Genomic DNA, 21,044 nt, shown 5'->3' with positions numbered 1-21,044 from the left:
AAAATCAGAGTTCAAGAAGTCAAAAATGTTTCTGTCAGTGTTAATTCTTTTATGCTTATAATAATAAAGTATTTTCTTATTATTCAAGAAAATTATTTGTCAAGAAAGGCATTAATTAAATCAAATTTTTTAGTTTTTCATATTATACTCTTTTAAAAAGACAGTAAAACCCATTTAGTTTTGTTTTCAACTGTTTTACATGAGAATTAATTTATGATCTTGACTTGATATATACTTGTATTAAGTCACTTGTATCAGCTACAGAACTAATAAACACAATCTATAATTTGTTTTTGTGTGTTCTTTTAATCAATACTCTCTCTGCTGGTTTAATAGGAAGAGAGCCCTAAGGACAGCTCCTGTTACCAGATGTTTATAGAATGCTTTTTCCTATTAAAAAAGCATTCAACCCTTCAGTTGATGAATGGATAAAGAAACTGTGGCATATATATACAATGGAATATTACTCCGCAATGAAGAATGATAAAATTATGGCATTTGTAGGCAAATGGATGAAATTGGAGAATATCATGCTAAGTGAGATAAGCCAATCTCAAAAAACTAAAGGACGAATGATCTCGCTGATAAGCGGATGAGGACATATAATGGGGGGTGGGAGGGGTTAGCATTAGGTTTAGGGTTAGGCTTAGGGTTAGGGATAAGGAGAGCGGTGAGAATGAAGGAAAGAAGGACTGTATAGAGGGAAAAGAGGGGTGGGAGGAGTGGGGGGGAAGGGAAAAAAATAAACATCATTGCCCTATGTAAACGTATGATTACACAAATGGTATGCCTTGACTCTATGTACAAATAGAGAAACAACATGTATCCCATTTGTATACAATAAAAAAAAGAAAAAAAAAAGCATTCAAAAATAAAGTCAAAAGTCAAAGCATGTTAATTAATTAGCTTTATTATGTAGCTATTACTTTTTAATTTATACTCTTATCTAAATGAATAAAAAACAAGTACTGAAACAATTCCTTTCCTTTTTACTAAGATAATTTCATAGAAGTGTTTGAAGTGTTATGTTTCAGAGGTAGCTTTTATTTTCCCATCCTTTCAAGCTTATTTTACTATTTTCTACAAAGTTTGAAATTTTTTTGACCTGTAAGCCCATCAAATGGTAAAAGGTTCAGTTTATCTTTAAATGCTATGTAGATTTTTAAACATCCTGTTCACTTCTCCTTCTCTGCAGGCACTCCATCTGCACAGTGTACATTGAAGTGCTTCCTCCAAATAATCAAAGCCCTCTCCACTTCCTACAGCTGATGTATAGCCTTGAAATCAGCGAAGCCATGAGGATTGGTGCTGTTTTATTAAATCTATAGGTATGTTTGACACCACACACACACATGCACACACACTCACACACACCTTCTAAAGTGACAAGCCCGAAGACTAATGAGTTTATATTTGTTCATCAGGGTTTGGGAGGGTGGATTGCATGCCTGCTTATATTCTAGTGAATGAAAATTCCATCTAGAAAGGAAAGCAAGCATAATATGAATGGAGGGTTTGCACAGCTCATCTATTCTATTGATTGCCACAATTGAAGAACTAATGTTTGACTGGCAGGGATTAGCTGCAATCATTACGGGAGAAAATGAAGGGATTGGAAACATGCACTTGAATATTTTGCACTCTGCAACTGAAGTGTCTGCAGCTGACTATTATTTTTGGTGTTGTGTGCCTTTGTCCAGCTGGATTTATTTTTGCTACAACGTTGTATGGGGAAATAACCTTAGATTCAAAGGTCAATGATCGGCATTCTGACTCTAAAGGAAACTCTATTCTAAGGCTGCAGGCTAGTCCTATAATTACTGTTCTTTGGTGTATTCATTTAGATAAAGAAGGGTATGCTTAGCTGAGGTTTCTATTTGCAGTTCAAAATTCATGGGCATATGAGTTACTACCATGATGATATCTTGGTTTTTACTATTTTTGTATTCCTGACCAAATCACACTTGACCAGTTAAGGATGTATCTTTGAATATGCAGCTCTGGTTTTTGCTATATATGATGTCAAAAACTGTCATTTGCTGCAAAAATCATAAGAACCATAGCATGACATATTGTTTTACCATTGGGTATTCAGAGGACAGAGTTCATCTTTTCCTGGTGTTGCATGGAAACGGAAGGATTTGCAGATATGAGAATTTAGGGAGCTGGCCCTTAAGATTAGGAGAGATTTTAAAGTAATGAAAGCAGAAAAATCCTAGTATCAATCTAGGAAGTGACATAAGGTGCAGTTGCATCTTGCTCAAATCCATTTGAATACTGGCACGTACTCATTCCAATCCTGATTACATATCAGTGAAGATTATTCCATAGAATTTTTCCATAGTATTGAAAAGAATGTAAGAATAAGGAAATATACCAGCCTATATTCCAGATGTGGAAAATTAACTTCATAAAAAATAATTGATGCTTATGGTCAATGGACTGAGTTTTTTGCACTTCTAAAACAGGTTCCCTTTCATTATATTTCACTGGTTACCCATGGTTGCCAAAATTTGATTGACTTTACCAGGTACTTCTCTGTGGCTCTCCTCAAATATTTATTTTGTTGCTCTTCTGCAAATGATTAGAGTTTGTTTTATTATCTATTTACTATTAGAACATAAGGTAAGCAAAATTGCATAAAGATAGAAATATTGGTAATTAGGAAATTTGGAGAATTCATTGGGTGAATTTAAAGAAAGAAAAAAAAATACTACTTCTTTAGGATGGAAAAACCAGCTGGTAAAATTATTACAATGACATAAAATTGGAAAACTTAATATTAAGAAACATGAATGTAATAAAATAATGAAAATTTGTTTCTTTATATTCATGAGGATTCATTTATTGAATCAAAAGGAAAATAAAATAAATCTTAGATTTGCAAGATTCTTGTCAAGAAATTATAAGTTTTACCTTTAAATCCTCTGTAACAATGTTCCTTTATATAATTTGACTTTCTATGAGGTAAGCCATAATTTTGCTCAGAAGGTGGCCCAGGTTTTATTCAATAAATCCCAGAAAGATCTAGGAAGCATATAGGAGAATAGTGCTAGCTGTGAGTTAAAGATGAAAAAGAGTTGACCATTTCATAACTCAGATTTCTCAGGTACAAAGGCTGAAAAAATACTTACAATGACATTTCTATTCACCTTTTGTGTTGCTGGTAGAAGCAAAAGAAAGGGTGCCAATTGCATTGGCAGTCACTATTAGAAAGAAAGAGTGTGACACCATGAAGATACTTTTCATTGGCCACCAACCACCCACTTTTGTTCATGATCAACTGAGACTGAATTTAAACTAGTGACCTAAAAGTAGAAAAAACTCCCATCAAATTACTCTTCCAAAGACTTCTAATACGAGGATGTGTTAGAGGCTCTCTGGTTGCCTGTCGCCCCTCTAACCTCATCAGTTTCTCAGGTGTGGTACCACTTTGCTGACTCAATGCTCAGTTTAGAAAGATGGAAATATATAAGACAGCACTGGGCTGACTCCAAAATAAACTTGTTTTGACTGAGATCAACATGATTTCTTTTTCAGATAACAGTCCCTGTTTCTCTCCCCACCCGAATTTAAGAACCTTTCTTTTATTCAGTCCAAAAGTTGTTTGGCAGGCTGCAATTTTCCTCTTTGTGTTAGTACTGTGTTGATGGTTATTAAACTGATGACATTCAGCAGAGGAAAATACTAACCAAACCTGTGCCCTCTCAGACCTCTCTTATTGACCATGGCAAGTGTTAGCTGGGATTTGTTTTTCTTCTAGAGCTTTTCAAATATTGCTCATAAGCATAATTGCATATATTTCAGAACTGACAGTGAAACCTTGTGCTAGAGCCCCACAGTCATGGAAGCTAGTCTTGTGCATCTCTTCTTATCTGTTAGCTTGACATTTCCCATAGTGGGCATTTTTTATGTCACAGGAATTGGCAAATGCAACAAATCCACTCTTGAACTGATTCACCAATTTTTCGGATATGAACCTAATTTCTTAAATCATTTAAGTCAATAAAATGTATCAATGACAGAATCCTTCCTCTTGGTCTCTCTAAAGTTTTTATCTATTTTAATCACAATAAATATGAGGCAATGCTGCCAAGGAATATTATGTATTATATTCAAATACATATCTCTTGTATTCCTAACAAGAACCATTGTTTCTCTCCCAATTACTTCTACACATAGTTCACATTCTGTTCCACTCACCCAAACTCCATTAGCATAATCCTCTTTTTTAGACATAAAATTTCCCTGTGTCATCATCATCATCCTCAAAATATAAATAGCTAGCCACTTCATGGGGTACTTAACACTGAGTCAGACACTAAGTTCCTTACCTTAAATTCTTTACTTATTGTTTCCCTAAGATTAACTAGGTTTTATTATCCACACACACACCCAAACTCAAAATCTCAGTGATTTATTACTGAAAGATTTATTCATTTTAGTACATATCTATCATGTATCCATTCTCCATTCTAGTTCTTTTTTTTTTTTTTTTCTTGAATCATTTTCACTTCCTTCAGTATGATGGAGCTGCTTATTTCTAGGAAAATATTCTCATTGCAAACAAAAGTATAAATTTTTTAAAAATTCAGTTGATTTAGTAGAGTTTGATAACAGAGTTTTTAACAAGTTTTCTTGGCTCAAATTCCTTGTTTTCTCTATTATAATATGTCTTAATCATTTATTTTATTCTATTTCCAAGTTTTCACTTACAAGTTGTGATATATTACTGAAAGCTGGCCACATTAGCATGCTAAAAATAAGTTATGACCTTTAATATTTGTATAATACATTATTTCATTTAGTCATGACCCTGACCCTAATAAGCAGACAGATTTTATCTATTATCTAGAACATGAAGAAACTAATACTCAGAAACAGCAAAGTTTATTAGCCAGAATAGTTTTGTTTTCCTCTTTGACTCCTAAATCATGAATCTACCCACTACATACTATTATTTAGGGTTAAGCTATAGAAAAATAATAAAGTTCATTCTTAAGCCTGTCTTTGGATTGCATTATATCTCTTTCCAGCAGTTGAATTTATGGTTTTAAATAATGGTAAAATACACTAAAGTGTGACATGGTCTCAAAAAAAAAAAAAAAAGCACTTAATATAAATATAAATGGACTCTTTTCCTTTATTACAGGTTATAAAATAGGATATAGATTATAACCTAGATAAAGCATGGTTGATGAAAATATTAAATTCTCAGCTCTTTCCTCACACAGTACCTTTTTCTCAGTACAATACTTCCTATAAATTCAGGTAGGAGAGAGCTCAAATGGTCTTAGAGAATTTTATCTAGAAATAAGTGAGGGTGAATTTTTGGTAGTATAGTATTTGTAGAGAGCCTATCTGAAACTAAGAGAAGAAAATCCAAGAGAAGTTTTCATTAAAAAAGAGAAAGTAACTTCCATTTCTCTCATTGAATGACTGATAAACTTGAGTAGGTGCAGCTACAATAGTTGGAGAAACTTGGCAAGAGGTAGATACCAAGGTGAGGTAGGCAGTTGACAGCAGAGCATGAATTGCCCCCTAGAAGATCTTGCTTAAAACCATAGGTAAGATGGATTCTGCCTTGGCCCATCATTCTCAGATTTTGGTTTCTAAGTGTAAATAAAAATTAAAGGGATGCAGCACATGAAGAAGGGAGGTTATACATCAAGATATAAGACCTGAGGCATTTGCTGAAAAATGCATCAGAATTTCATAAATTACCAGTAAATCTGAAATGACTACTTGGGTTTAAGCCCATTAATTGTTGAGTTTGTTTAATTGTTCTTTCACACAAATTCTAGAGCAACTCAGTACAGGCAATTGCTTTACAAAATGTGTGCCAGCACCAGAGAGAAAGCGAAGGGAAAAAAAGACAGAAATGTAAATGAGAAAATTGCACCATCCTAGATCTAAATTCCTAGAAACAAAATTAGTTTTAAAATAAAGAGGGGAATAATAAAAATGTAGCTATCATATGAATAAATGAGAGAGTTTTACTAAACATCATTTATAGATTTAAATTGAAAGATCAGCGAGGAAATCAACTGTGCTTTGGAAATGGAGATAAACACAGTATCCTGGGAAAAATTAAACATTCAGTATATTCTTCAGGAATTGTGATTCTGTATTCAAACTGCATATAAAATAATGAAGACCTGAACGTTTATATTTACAATGAAAACTAAGACAGGAAAAAAAAAAAAGATTTAAGAAATTGTATGATGATAGTGCTCTGTATGTTTGGCAATTAAGATAATTAACTCTACCCCAATACATTCCAACCTTGGACTTTCCTGTAGAACATGTGAAAAGTTATAAAGAATGTTATTCTTGAGGCCTTGACATTGTTCTTGAGATGGCTTATTTACAATGAAATTCTTAGTTTTTTCATATGCATTTATTTATGTTTTAGTATTTGTTGTAGGAATTGAATTCAGGGACACTCAACCACTGAGCCACATCCCCATCTCCTATTTTTATATTTTACTTAGAGACAGGGTCTCGCTAAGTTGCTGAGACTGTCTTTGAACTCGTGATCTTCCTGCCTCAGCCTTCCAAGCTGCTGGTATTATAGGCATGCACCACCATGCCCAGTCAGTTTCTTCATATTTCTACAAATAGTCAAAGTATACAGTGATCAGCAGTGAGCATATGCTAGATGAAAAAGAACAAATGTTACTGAACATGATGTTGACTCACAGGATCCTGTTACCTATTGTTGGTGAGGTTAAGCAAAAGAAATTTTCTACTACAATTTTCGAAGGGGGTAACAAATGCATATGAGGGGGAAAGAGTAAAAGTACACTACTCTCTGCACACAATATGTTCCTTTAGGGATGAAGGATTGGAAGTAGAAGGAAAATAAGAGCTAGTAATTATTCCTTGATGTTGAGTGTTCTTATTGTGGCTTTTACATTTTTGCTACTACTTCTCTATTTACATCAATTCATAGGCTTATTTCTGAAACTAAGTGGCAATGAAAACAATATTTTACTTTACATATTTTAAAATGAAAACAAAGAACAGATATAATGTAGCATAGCATGACCACCTCAGTCCATGGGCAAAGTAGTCGAAAAGCTAAGCATTTCATTTATTTATTTTTTTTTTACATTTTAGAGGTTTATTAAAACATTTACATAAATAAAACATGAAACAAGCCAACAAAAATTAAAGAATGATTTGTAGACTCCATGCGTATCCCTCAAAGCCCAAAATGTTTACCTCGAACATTTTATAGAAAAGTTTGAAGACCTCCTCACTATACAATTGCGCAGCACTAAAAGAATTATAACCAAAATGTCTACTATGTTTATATACAGTATAAGGCCATCTCTAATAGAGGAAAATATAAAAATATATTCCTAACACTTGGCACTAATTTATTATGTTAAATTGAATTAAGGTATCATTCAACTGTGTTAAACATGAGTCTCACATCAGTTAGCTAAAAACAGAAGCAAAATCAGCTACCAAGCTTATATGTTTAGAAAATTTTATTTAAAAAATTGTAGGAGCTAACATCCCTTGATATGTAAGAGAAGTCAGAATTTTAAAAGCGTAGGAAATACCGGCAGGTTGTTGTCTTTGTGGCAGGGAAGAGATTATATTAGATAATGTGTAAACTTCATAATGCTTGAAATGAAAAAGTTAAAAAGAGATTTATTAATGGAAATTATTGTTGTTTTTATTTTCAAAGAGGAAAAAATTACCCTTTTATTTTGTTATTTATATAAGATTGGGATTTTAAAAGTGAGCCAAAAAATGCTAGGCACTTAGGCTGATGGGTAAGAAATTGAAATGTTAAAAATTATGAGTGCATAGATATATTACAAAAAGTAATTTTTTCCTTTACGATTTCTAAGGCTTCCATTAAGAAGGAATTATCGCTTGTAATTTAGAGAACAAAATGACACTTTGGAAGCCAAAGGTACCGATGGCTAAAAAATCAATAATGACAGTAAAAATCTAATTTTAGTTGACTACTACTGTTACCAGGTACTACACTGAGCATGTGGTGCTTACCTTTTCTTTATTGTTTATTTTTAGTTATATATAACAGTAGAATCCATTTTGACATAATTATAAAATCATGGAATATATCTTGTTCTAATTTAGTCCCCAGTCTTCCTTTGCCGCCCTTTCCCACCCCCTGTTCCCTTCTATTAATCTTCCTGCCATTTACCCATAGTGGGGATTTTTGTTCTAATTAGTTGTACATGACAGTAGAATGCTTTTTGACACATCACACATATATGAGGTAAAACTTCTCATTCTTCTGTTTGTACATGATGTGGAATTACACCAGTTGTGTAGTCACATATGAATATAGGGTAATATCTGAGTCATTCTACTATCCTTCTGACCCCTACACCCTCTCCAAACTCTTCCCTCCCCTCTGCCAAATCCAAAGTACTTCTATTCTTCCTTAACCACCCACTTATTGTGAATTAGTATCCGCATATCAGAGAAAACTTTTGTCCTTTGGTTTTTTGGGGATTAGCTTATTTTGCTTAGCATGATATTCAGCTCCATCCATTTACCTGCAAATGCCATAATTTCATTCTTATTTAAGACTGAGTAATATTGCATTATGCATATAAACCACAGTTTCTTTATCCATTTGTCTATCAAAGGGCACCTAAATTGGTTCCATAGTTTAGTTATTATGAATTGAGGTACTATAAACATTGATGTGGCTGTGTTTCTGTAGTATGCGATTTTAAGTCCTTTGGTATAAACCCAGAAGTGGGATAGCTGGGTCAAATGGCAGTTCCATTCCAAGTTTTCTGAAGAATCTCCATACTGTTTTCCACAGTGGTTGAACCAACTTGCAATCCTACCAGCAATGTATGAGTGTACCTTTTTTCCTATGTCCTCACTAACATTTATTGTGCTTGTATTTTTTGATAATTGCCATTCTGATTGGAGTGAGATGATTTGAGTACTTTTGATTTGCATTTCTCTAATTGCTAGAGATCTTGAACATTTTTTCATATATTTGTTGATCGATTGTATTTCTTCTGTGAAGTGTCTGTTCAGTTCCTTAGCCCATTTATTGATTGGGTTAGTTGGTTTTTTTTGGAGTTAAGTTTTTCGAGTTCTTATATATCCTGGATATTAATGCTGTATTTGAAGTGCATGTGGGAAAAATTTTCTCCTGTTTTGTAGGCTCTCTTCACATTATTGCTTCCTTTGCTGAGAAGAAGCTTTTTAGTTTGAATCCATCCCATTTATTGATTCTTGATTTAACTTCTTGTGCTTCAAGAGTCTTGTTAAGGAAGTCAGTTCCTAAACTGTCAGGGTGAAGATTTGGGCACACTTTTTCTTCTCTTAGGTGCAGGGCCTCTGTTCTAGTACCTAAGTCTTTGATACACTTTAGGTTGATTTTTTGGCAGGGTGAGAGACATTTGTGTAATTTCATTTTGTTACATATGGATTTCCAGTTTTCCCAGCACCATTGTTGAAGAGGCTCTTTTCTCCAATGAAAGTTTTTGATGCCTTTGTCTAGTATGAAATAACTGTATTTATGTGGATTTGTCTCTGAGTCTTCTATTACCCATAGTGTTTTTTTAAATTAATTTCTTGTGGATGTACATGATGGTGGTATTCCCTGTAGTATATTCAGACATGTACATAGGTAAGTTATGTCATATTCATTCCACTGTCTTTCCTTTTCCCATTCCTCTTTCTCTAATCCACTGAACTTCTATTCTTCCCTTCTCCCATCCCTTATTGTGGGTTATATTCCACATATCAGAGAAAACATTTGACCTTTGGCTTTTGGGGAATGCCTTATTCAGTTAGCATGATAGTCTCCAGATTCATTCATTTACCAATAAATTGCATAAAGTCATTCTTTATGACTGAGTAAAACTCCACTGTTGTTGGGTTCTTAAGCCCCCTTGCTCTTCTTGACCAGTGACAAGGGAAGGGAGCACTCCCCGACAAGGTCAGACCGGGAAAGGTAGGGCTGACTAACCGCCAGCACCCAGCCCTCTGGGCGGAGAACAATCAGGTGGGTCAGGGAGACCAGTCACAACAAAAACTTGTATATTGAGGAAGTCACAAGCTTTTATGTAGGGTGGAGGCTAGGCAGGAACCAATCAACTTAAAGGTCAGCAAGGTGGGGGGTTGGGGGATGGGGATGTTCACGCAGGAGAGAGTCCCATAGGACTATATGGCAAGCATGAGCCGATCACATTCGCGAAACTGTTGTTAACTAATCCCTGACAGTGGTCCGATTTATCGTCATTAACTTTTGAAATCGCCTTTGAGGCCTTGATCTTGCTCACCTGCCAGGGAGTAAGGAGTCAGCCTGAGTTAGTTAACGGGTCATTAGTCCCAACACACTGTGTACATATATCGCATTTTCTTCATCCATTCATCTCCCGAAAGCCACCTAGGTTGGCTCCATAGTTAAGCTATTGTGAATTGTGCTGTTATAAACATTGACGTGGCTGTGTCACTGTAGTATGATGTTTTTAAATCCTTTGGGTATACACAAAAGAATGGGATAATAGTCCCAAGAAAGGCATGAAGCAACCTTTCCAATTTCAAAGAGAAACCAGTCGCAGAGATTGGATTTCAAAGCAAGCTGTCTGGTCCTACTATCTCTGTGCTAGATGCTATTCTATGTTGCCTTTCTTAATGACTGAGGTTTGCCTAGTCTCTTAAGCTTTACTTGGACTAGCTGACAATCCCTTCAATAGCAGAGTAGATCTTTTGAGACAGTTAGTCATTATTTTTCTTTCTACCATCTGTTTAATCAGCCTTGATTTTAGTGTCCTGTGTTTGCTTCATGATTCATCACAGCAGTTAAGAAGAATATGATCCAGATGATGTCCATTTGACACTAGAAAAATCATTTTAGCCACTGCTTTAACGTTCTGGTTCCATCTATGTGTGAGCTGACAGACTGACAGTTTGATCCTTTTTCCTTTTTGTGGTTTCTCCTTGTTAGAAACAGCAATAACATGTAAAATTGCTGAGAGACAAATAGCAGGAGAAAATAGAAAACAGTGAGAAGCAGACCAAGAAGTTGAATGTTGTCACCCCTAGTTACCAGAGGGATAAGCATGCATTATTTTGGTTTAAGTGTAAAATGTTTTGTTAGTTTGTAGTATGCATTTTCTTTTCATTTATTTTTCTCATGTTTTAAATATTTTCAAAAAGTTGTAATTTAACCTAAATCTCAAGGAATTATTATTTTTTGTTCCTGAAGGAAAATTTTTGCTGCCTTGATCTCACTACAAAATTGATCCTTTTCCAAAGAGTTTGAATTAACGCAAGCTTCTTATAGCATGCCCCTCTGCACTGACAGGTCCTGTCCTAGGTGCTAATTTGTTTTTCTGACAGCTTTGAAGTGTTCTAGAAGTTTTAGGATTTCTTTCAACTCTTTATTTTTTTTCACTTGCTTTTTATGATGAATATTGGTTATAAAATAGGATGAATTTTTGCCCTGGAGATGATACAGGAGTTTATGATTCATGAGTGTTTTGCAGCTGGTGCAGGCACAGTGTACATGAATCACAGCGCTCGCACCATAGAATTTACAATATAATTTATATTATGAGGATCACTTTGGATATTTTATTTGGGGATTTGCCTTTCTTTAATCAAAGAAGTTTTCCTTTGAGCATTCTATTTTCCTTAATGTGTTGTATAGCTGAATATTGCAGGTCATACTAAAAGATGGCCACTTTCCTTTAATTATGTTATGTATGATTTATACTATTTAGATTTCACTCCTGATTATTTTAAGTGTGAGAAATAGAACAGAAGTTTCCTCAATTTTACTATTTGTTTCGAGTTCACAAGAGGGAATGTTCATTTTCTCATCTTTTTTTGCATTAGATTTCAGATGGTTCTTTCATCATTAATGTTGTCTTTTTAAATGCATAATGTCATGTGTACAGAAGGCAGTTGAAATACAGTGAACACTAACATTGGTTACAATTTGTATTTTGTATGCAAGCTTAATGGGTGGATAGATAGATATAAGGAAGAGAATGGGGGTTAGAGAAAGGACTCAAAATGTCAAACATCCATTTCTTGCAAAAATTGTATCACGTTCATAATGATCTTTATTTTTTGTTTGAAGAATATGTTATATAAATTCAAATTTCCCCCAAATTTTTGATCCCCTTGATACTATGACAAGTATATTATCTAAGGATAATTTTTCATCTCTAGACGTATGAAACCATCAAGAGTGAGGAAGCCTATTTGGTGTACTGTCTATTCATATATGTATCTTCCTCTTCCCAAAGAATAACTTAGCACTATGTAAATCTTCCACAGACAACAATGTGCTCATAGGCATGAAGTCAGAGAAGAGTCAAGGAGATTAAGGAAAGGAAAAGCAAATCCTAGGTTTGGTCTGTTTAAAGTAATTGGAAATAGGTGAAAATCAATTTATTTTTCAGCCAGAAAGGATTGGTAGCTTAGAAAATGAGGTATAGAAGTAAAGCCACATTCTCACATTCATTTTGAAAATGATTAAGGAACCAAAAATAATAAAACAAAATCCTAGTTTCTGATACCACTGAGCAGAGAACAGAGATCTTGTGACTCATTTGACAGTTGGACATAGATGATAGTTTGTGGTTTGTTTTCAGCTCAGAGGCAGAAATTTGATGGAAAAGAGAAAAACTATATATTTAGTATTTCTCCTACTCTGTATTTTCTTCCCACACTTAAGTAAAGACTTTTACAGACTTACTCCACTGCATCTCTCAATCTCTGCACCTGTTTTGTACATGTTTGCTTTTACTTCTGTAATTAAAGATCAGCATTGTGTTCTTATCTAAATTATTCCCTTCATTTGCATACTAGATTAGTGCTTCTCAAAGCCTCTCTGATAAAGGATGCATTTAATTGAATTGCTAGGAAAAATGGGATAAAAAGACATAAAAATGAAAGCCCTCCCCTTTTTGCTATTAGAATATTATGATCAATAGACAATAAATTGCTATCAAATCACTTAGTTTTTCTAAATATGACTAATTTCTTGTCTCATCATGAATCATAATAACCAATTTGGGAAATGACACTGGACTACATTAACAGACTGGCAACCTAATTTGTGAGGACCAGTGTAAATTGAAAATTGTGGCATCTGGTAATTCTGGGCCCTTAGTGCTGACCCTGATCACACTCTGCTAGATTCTATCCATGTTACTGTAGTCCATTCAAGTCTGCTGTTCCAGAAGTGCCCTTTTCCTTCTGCATCACAAAAAATTCTTGTTCATTTACACATGGATTCAAATCTGCTATGATACCTTGCAATTAATATTGACTAATGACAAAATCTTCCTTGATCTCATGAACCCATCCAGCCCTTTACCCAATTCCATGCTTCATCTTGATGTGGTAACATCTCAAATATACCTCTCAAATGTTTGGAGAAAGCATTGGTGTTTCTCCCTCCTAGTATTCTCTCTTGACCCTAGTGTAACCAGGCTTTCAGTCACATTTATTTATCAAAATTCTTTCCTTTGTGATCTCAAGGCCATTCATCATTCCTAAGCCAGTTCTTCTTCTTAGTGTACTATCAGCAAGATGTGACAAAATGTTATTTAGTTAACTTCCAAAACATCAAAATTTCTTTGAATTTTCTCATATTCTCTCTGTATTCCTTAGCATAATCTTTTTTTTTTGATAATTCTTCCTCATTTCCTTGACATTTACAAGTTGAAAAGCCCCTAGACTCAATTCTGTAATCTCTTCTTTCTTACATAAATTCACTCCTGAATTTATTTAATCTGATTTAATGGGTTCAAATTGTTATATACCCATGACTGCTAAGTCATAACTCCAGTTTAGCTCTCATCCTAAAACTTGAGACTCATGTCCAAATATAATATCAGTAATTCCCTGCGAATGTTAAATAACCACATGTTTTGGGTTGTTTTTCCAGAGAAGCAGACCTCAAGATAAAGGTTCATTTGAAGGCTGTGGAGTAGAAACCCCTTCAAATGAAGGAGTATTTGGATATGTTGTGGTTTAGATATGAGGTGTCCCCCAAAAGTCCCTGTGTCAATACAGGAATGTTCAGAGGTGAGATGATTGGATTGTGAGAGCTGTAACTTAATTAGTTTATCCTAGTTCAAATGGACTAACTGGTGGCAATGCTAGTGAGGTGGGTTGTGGTTGAAGGAGGTGAATCACTGGGGATGTGCCTTGGAAGGGTTAATCTTCCCTGTGGCCCCTCCCACCTTTCTCTGTCTGCTTCCTGGATGCCATGAGTGGAGCAGTGATCCTCCACCATGATTTCCACCACGATATTCTCCCTCACTTGGACTCAGAGCAATGAAGTTGGTCATCTACAGATTGATACCTCTGAAACTGTGACACCTTCAGCTGAGTCCATGGAAAACTCTAGGTTTGAGATTACTCTTCAGAGTTATAAGGTTAGGACAAGGAGACAGGCCCTTTGTATATCCACGTCAGTGATTCAGTAGATGTAGGTTTCTTCATAAAGCATTTTGACCTTGGGCAAAGTGATTTTTTTCCAATGAGGCATTCTCTGGGTACAACTGACAGTTGAAGTCTCTCAACAATCAACATTTTCAATATATAAAGGAATCATTCCTTTCCTTAAAAGAGGACAATGGGATAAGACTCATAATATTATCTTGGCATCTCAAAATTAATGTATCCCATACTTAACACTGATACTCACTTTCCTTCTCCCCAGAAAACAAATGATCATCCTGCATTTCCTCTTATTCAGTAAATGGCAACTTCACCATTCCAGATTCTCTGACTGGAGCCTTTCAAGTCATCTATGAACTTCTTTCCCATAGCTCCCTCTCATTTCTAATTGATCAACAAATCTGGTTGGTCCTAGGATATTTCCACAATCTCACTATTTTGCAACACTCCCACTGCTTTTATCTATTTTTCCCATTTGCTGCACCTAGTCAGAGTCTCTATTTTATTTTCTAGTGTATCTTCAGTGACTAGAACAATTCTGGAACCATGTACTATATAATCAATAAAGGTCTGTTGACTTTCAGTTTGATCTGATTTCAAGGAAAGCTGAAATTAACTTTCAAACATGCTATTGATCTCTGACTTTTTTTCCTGCCCTTATGCTTAGCTCTATGTAGACTTTGAAGAAGTCTTGAAAATAAGAATATAGAGATGCTAACAACCATCTTGTTCCTTCTTAATTCTGAAATGAGCTATTTGGGGTTATGCAGCTTCAAGATGAAGTAAAAGAAATGAAAGAATAGAGTTTTCTGAAAGAATAGATACTTAAGTGATGAAATATAATAAATACTTCCTTGAAAGTCCAAAACAATAATTTGAAAAATCTCGAGCCTATTTAGAACTAAAAGAACAAATTTACAACAATGTATTGCTATCTTTTTCTGAACTAAGATGCGAGAATATTGATGGAACACTAGGCCTCTTAAAAATGTGTGCCTCTAGTGCATGTGAATGAGAGAGAGTCTCTGTTAGCCTTTCTTCATGGCAGATAAAGATTCCTCAAAGCATATCTACCCTTTCTAAGCCACAAAGACTATCAAAGTGGGGACAGTGAGCATGCATGTTTTGCTGTCTCAGAAAAGAATGAGGTGTTGGAAAGTGAGAAGACTCGAAATGAATGCTTCAGCCTGCTGAATTTATTATTGTTTGATCTAGAGCACACAAAACATCCTCAGCAGTTCAGTTTCTGACTCTACACAAGAAATATAATGAAATTTATCTCTCCAACTGTAAAGTTCACTCTATCTGTACATTCTTATATAAATACCCATTATGATTGCTAAAATGTTTGAATTTGAATTTGGAGAAATCCCAGAACATGACCAGCTCTTAGCTATTACAAGAGCCTAATTTCCCTGAAATGATTTCTCTCCCTGGTAAGTGGCAGTCCCTAAAACTGCTTTGAGCAGCACAAAATATGCTAAAATCACAAGTAAAATCTGACATCAGGATTTGGGGTATGAGGAAAGGTTTTCAGCTTTGTTCTGCTTCCTAGCAAGCTAAAATTATTTTAAAATAGTGAAACGCAAAACTTTTTCCAGGGATTAAAGAAAAATTCAGCCTAATACTTAATAAGCACTGGCACCCTCCTCTTTACAGGTTCCAGACTTACATGTAACTTCTTGAACTGTAGCTGACCTGTAACCCTGGGTTTCATATTCTCCATTCTCCTGAGTTTAGATTAACTGTAAATACTCATTTCTTATTTTAAATGGAAAGTTTTGTTTTGTTTTGTTTTGTTTTTTACCTGAAATATTCTGCAATGTAAGGATTTGTGACCTATAATGGAAACATTTTGAGAGACTTGGGAAATGATACATTAGACATTAAATAGAATTTTTGACTCTATCAACCTAGAGAAAACTAGACAGAGCAGGGAAGGACTATAGAAAGTAGTGAATGTGTTTTGAAATGAGTAGCAAATGGTTGGTTACAAAACTCTGACTACAGGGAACTTATGGCTCAGATTTCAAGAGTCAATTTCAAGAACTTTGTGTGATATATATATATAAATTATTTTTTTAAATTGGATTAGGGGCCAGATGATGAATTTTGAAATTGATTTAAAGCAGTGGATCTCAGCCAGGGGTTATTCTGGACCCCTGGAGACATCTAGCAAAATCTATAGTAATTTTTGTTTGTCATAAATAAGGAATAGGTCCTACTGAAAACCAGTGGGTAAAGGCCAGAGATGTGCTAAACATCCTAAATGCACAGGACATTTCCCACAACAAAAAACAGTCCAGTCAATACTCTAGTTCAACTGATAAATCTGAGACAGAGAAGTATGATCACTAGAGCAATAATGCAGACTACAACATCTTCGTTTCTAATGAAATTTCATAGAAAACTCCTAGGGGGTTCCATATAGCAATGAAGCCATTTATATTCTGGAGTTCTGGACAAGAGACACTTCAAATCAACTTTTTTATTCCCTATTTATTGCTGTTTTAAAATTTATTTTTGTCCATATTAAAGGTGTGATTCTTTTCAGTTTTCTAGATGGCATTTCAACAGATTTATCCTTTTTTCATGGGTGGGGGATGGGTGCCAGGGATTGAACACAGGGGCAATTAAGCCATATCCCCAACCCTTTTTCCATTTTTGTTTTGAGACAAGGTCTCACTAAGTCACTTAGGGTCTTGCTAATTTGCTGAGGCTGTCCTTGAACTTGTGATCCTTTTGTCTCAGCATCCCAAGTTAATAGGATTACAGGCATGTGCCACCATGCCCAGCATATTTTTCTTAATCTCTTTGAATTCATCTTTAAGGAAATGTTTTATTCATTTCTACCTGTAAATTGTGGTAGAACAAAATCTTAGCAGACTAAGAGCTGACAGGCTATGGTTTTGCATGCTGACATATACCAGCTCTGCTTACTGACATTTAACCATGGAGGTTTGCAGCAATTAACAGGTACCTATAACAGATATTTGTGTAAGCTCGGGCGGGTCTTGGCTGCAGGACCAAATGTAAGCTAGGTGGGCTTGGCGGCTCAGCGGGCTCCGCGAGCATAGTTAGCAGCCAAATAAAATGGGACAGAAAGTGACCAGAGCAAGCTTTATTGGAATTTGGCTCTCGGGTGAAATTCCAAGACCCCCGTGGGTATAGGGACCCAGAGAAAATTGCATGTGGCCCTGGCTGCTCAGGGTTTTTATAGACTGTAATGGAAGGGGATCCTGTTAAGTGACAGGTGGGTGTGAAGGATCAGTGGAACTTTCCATTCAAGTTGCTGCGAACTTTCTGGTTACCTTTTGGTGGGTTGGTCTTTGTTCCAGCTGCTCAGCTGTGCCCCCTATAGTCGCCTAATTTCCGACCTATCATCTTGCATTAGCAGAAGCAGGAAACAATAACAGAAGTATCCTCTTTTAGGCTTAGTGCAATAAAAGTCCCTTAGCTAGGCTGTTGACAAGCTTGTTCCCATATAAGGAATGTAGTATGTACCCTCCAATAGAATTGCATCAATTCCCTTGCCTTGATGTAGCACAAACTTGCTTATGTATAAAACTAAAGGTCCTGCAGCACTCAGAGCTCAGACTTCTGGAATTATCCCTCTGGGGTGAGGCGCCACTAATATAGTGTTGCTTCCAGATCTGTGTCCTGATCATGTCCCACTACAAAATGCCTTTTAACAAGAAGCCTAGAAGACAGGTGTAGGAGAAGGGAGGAGGGACAGATGAGGGAGGCATTGGGGGTGAAATTGATCAAATTATGTTTTTATATATGCCCAAATATGCCAAAATAAAACCTACCATTCTGTATAATTAATATGCACCAATAAAAAATACTTAAATGATCTTTCAACAAACATTTATGACTGCAGGTGAAAGTAAGAGCTTTCATTTGCTTCATGCCAAAAGAGTATTGTATGTTTTTATAATCTATAAAACTGCTTGACTTCAAAAGTTTTGGTGGGTCTTATTTGTTGGTTTCCTGTTTACTGCACAGAATTCAGAGATTCTGTTTTTTCTAAAGTAATGTGAGAAAAGGACTAATTTGAATTGTGAATTGAACGTGGAATGTTTGCTCCAGCATCTATCTAATAGCTGCCGATATGTCCATAGCAGTCGTCAGTACTACCTTTAGTAACTTGGCAATAAATGATTCTCACTGTGTCGTTTTTTTAAATAAACCTCATTTATTTCATGTCTTGGAGCTGTTCATTGCTGCACATACTACGAGTTCTTGTTGATTAAAGCTTAAGTATGCAAATGCCATTGTTTCTCTGATATTTTGATGAATAGAAAAGAACAAAACCATGTTACTGAGGAATACACTCAACAAAGAGTTAATCTGTGTCCATTTTCTAGTGAAAACAACAGGAGACCCAATTGATCTTGAGGAATGCCTATGGTGTTTCTACTGCTAACTGGTAGGAATTAGTTGATTTGCAGCTGAGAAAACAATTTATTTTAGATTAAAAAAAACAATATTTGCATTAGAAGAGTTAATTAAAAAAACTGACAAAATGATAAGTTTCTTGTTCTTATTTTGAATACTTTATTAAAATGGAGATTCACAAAATTCAATAGTAGTTTAACAAAGAAAATAGGGGGAAAAGATGTCCTTTTCATCTTTTTGTTTTGCCCCACTGACACAGTACGTTACTCATACAAAAGAGCAAAAATTATTTTTTTAAAAGCTTCAGATTCAGGAACCATAACTTTTAGACATGGAAGAAAATTATCTTAGCAATGAAGGTTGATTCCACTGTTAGAATTAATTACCTAAAAAAAGATAGTTCATTCTGATTTGTAAACAAATAGCTAAAAAGAGCAGCAAAACTCAATTGTCCTAATTTAACCACTGCATGCTGGGTGATTTGGAAATACAAGCTGTCTTTGTGAGTCAAGCTAGAAAATTCAAAGATTTAATGCCAAAATTATCAGGCTGAAAAGACCGAGATGTTTGTGCTTCTTTTTCCTTGTTTAGTTTTATTATTAAAAAAAATTCCCATATTCATAAATGTAATCATGTGTACATTATTTCTTTAGTATGCAGCTTGTTTTCTTTCTTGATTTATTTGCAGTGCTAAGGATTGAACCCAGGGTCTCACACATGCTCAGTAAGCTCCCAACCTCCATGCCATATCCCAGACCTGCAGTTTTATTTTCCATTTTCGCTTTACTCCCTGTTTCCTTGTGTACTTACTCTAGATAATTCCCAAGATTTTCTGCTCAAGATAACCCATATTTACGACTTAGTAACTATCTTCCCATGTTTGTTTTCTTTCATGGCCATATATAATTAATTATATGAGGTACATATGTGTTGATATATATGCCTATATATTTACACGTAACCTACACATATACACAATTCACATATAGGTGGTTTTGCCATTTTCATAAGTATGCATGAATATTTTTCTACATTAATTTTTCCTTTGTAACACTATAAAACTTCCAGAAAAGATGTCAGAATTATGTAAAAACTTTTGAGAATAAGTTACCATGACCACCAAATGCTTCCATGTATAATTCCTTTAAAAAGCAGTCTCCTAGGGCTGAGGAGATAGCTCAGTTAGTAAAGTGCTTGCCTTGCCGGCACAGGGCCCTGGGTTCAATCCCCAGCACCAAAAGGCAGTCTCCCATAAAAGTATAACTCAGTCATTAAAATCGGGAAATGATTTTGATCCCTTACTTTGGTCTAACCCTCTGATTGCGTTCAACTTTGACCAGTTCCTCTCATAGTATTCTTGACAGCCAGATGATTCAATCCAGGATTGTATGCCTTTTCAGTTGCTGTATTTCTTCAATCTCCTCACTCTGAAACAATCCTTCCTTGACTCTCATGACCCTAACACGTATGAAGATTAAAGTCTGGTTATTTAGTACAATTTCTCTTCATTTAAGTTAGTTGATGCTTCTCCATGATTAGGATTGTTGGGTTTTCCATAAGAATGACTCTGAAGTGACACTGTATTCCACTTATTGCATTTTATGTGGTAGTAGAGAGCTTTAGTTTATTCCATTACAATGAGTGCTATAATTGATATCTTCATTGAAGTTAATTTTCAAAGTACTATCCTGACATATTTTGAGACTATGTAAATATTTATTTTTCAATCACTTTGCCCATCATTTTAACATCTTTTGATGTTCCTTGAGTGAATTAATATGAGCATTGCCAAATGATGATTTTCTAACACCATGATTTATTCAACATTTATTGGTAGGTATTTAACAGTAGAGAAAACCCTTTGTTTCTCCCTCATGTATTTATTCTTTTTTTTTTAACTGATATCAATCTGAAGGCATAGATTTCAGTTTTCTTCAAAGAATTACAAGTCATTTATCTCAATCAGCTCAGAGTGCTATAACAAAATACTGTTAACATACAACAAAATAACTAAGCAAAACACTGTTTCAAAATGTAAACTTGTGGCTTAACAACAGATATTATTTCTCAGAGTTCTTAAGTCTGGGGTGTCTGAGATCCAATTGCCAGCATGTTCCAGCAAGGGCTCACACTCCTGCATCCTCAAGCAAGAAGGAAAACCCTCACGCTGGTCCTCTTCCTATAAAGGCACTAATGCCACT

General features: G+C 35.1%; 1 protein-coding gene across 1 annotated transcript in view; it reads left to right on the top strand.

Moving 5' to 3' along the window:
- Positions 1-21,044, top strand: part of LOC124975746 (protocadherin-15-like) — a gene marked incomplete at both ends in the record, with an annotated part of 92,155 nt that overhangs the window by 36,028 nt on the left and 35,083 nt on the right. Inside the window, one exon of the mRNA XM_047538314.1 lies at positions 1,196-1,305. Within this exon, the coding sequence (XP_047394270.1) occupies positions 1,196-1,305 (110 nt within the window). The remainder of the gene's footprint in view (positions 1-1,195; positions 1,306-21,044) is intronic.

The sequence above is a fragment of the Sciurus carolinensis genome, unplaced genomic scaffold, assembly GCF_902686445.1.
Source record: "Sciurus carolinensis unplaced genomic scaffold, mSciCar1.2, whole genome shotgun sequence".
NCBI lineage: Eukaryota > Metazoa > Chordata > Mammalia > Rodentia > Sciuridae > Sciurus > Sciurus carolinensis.
Note: the sequence above shows the minus strand (reverse complement) of the source record. Positions and strands in the feature narration are given on the sequence as shown.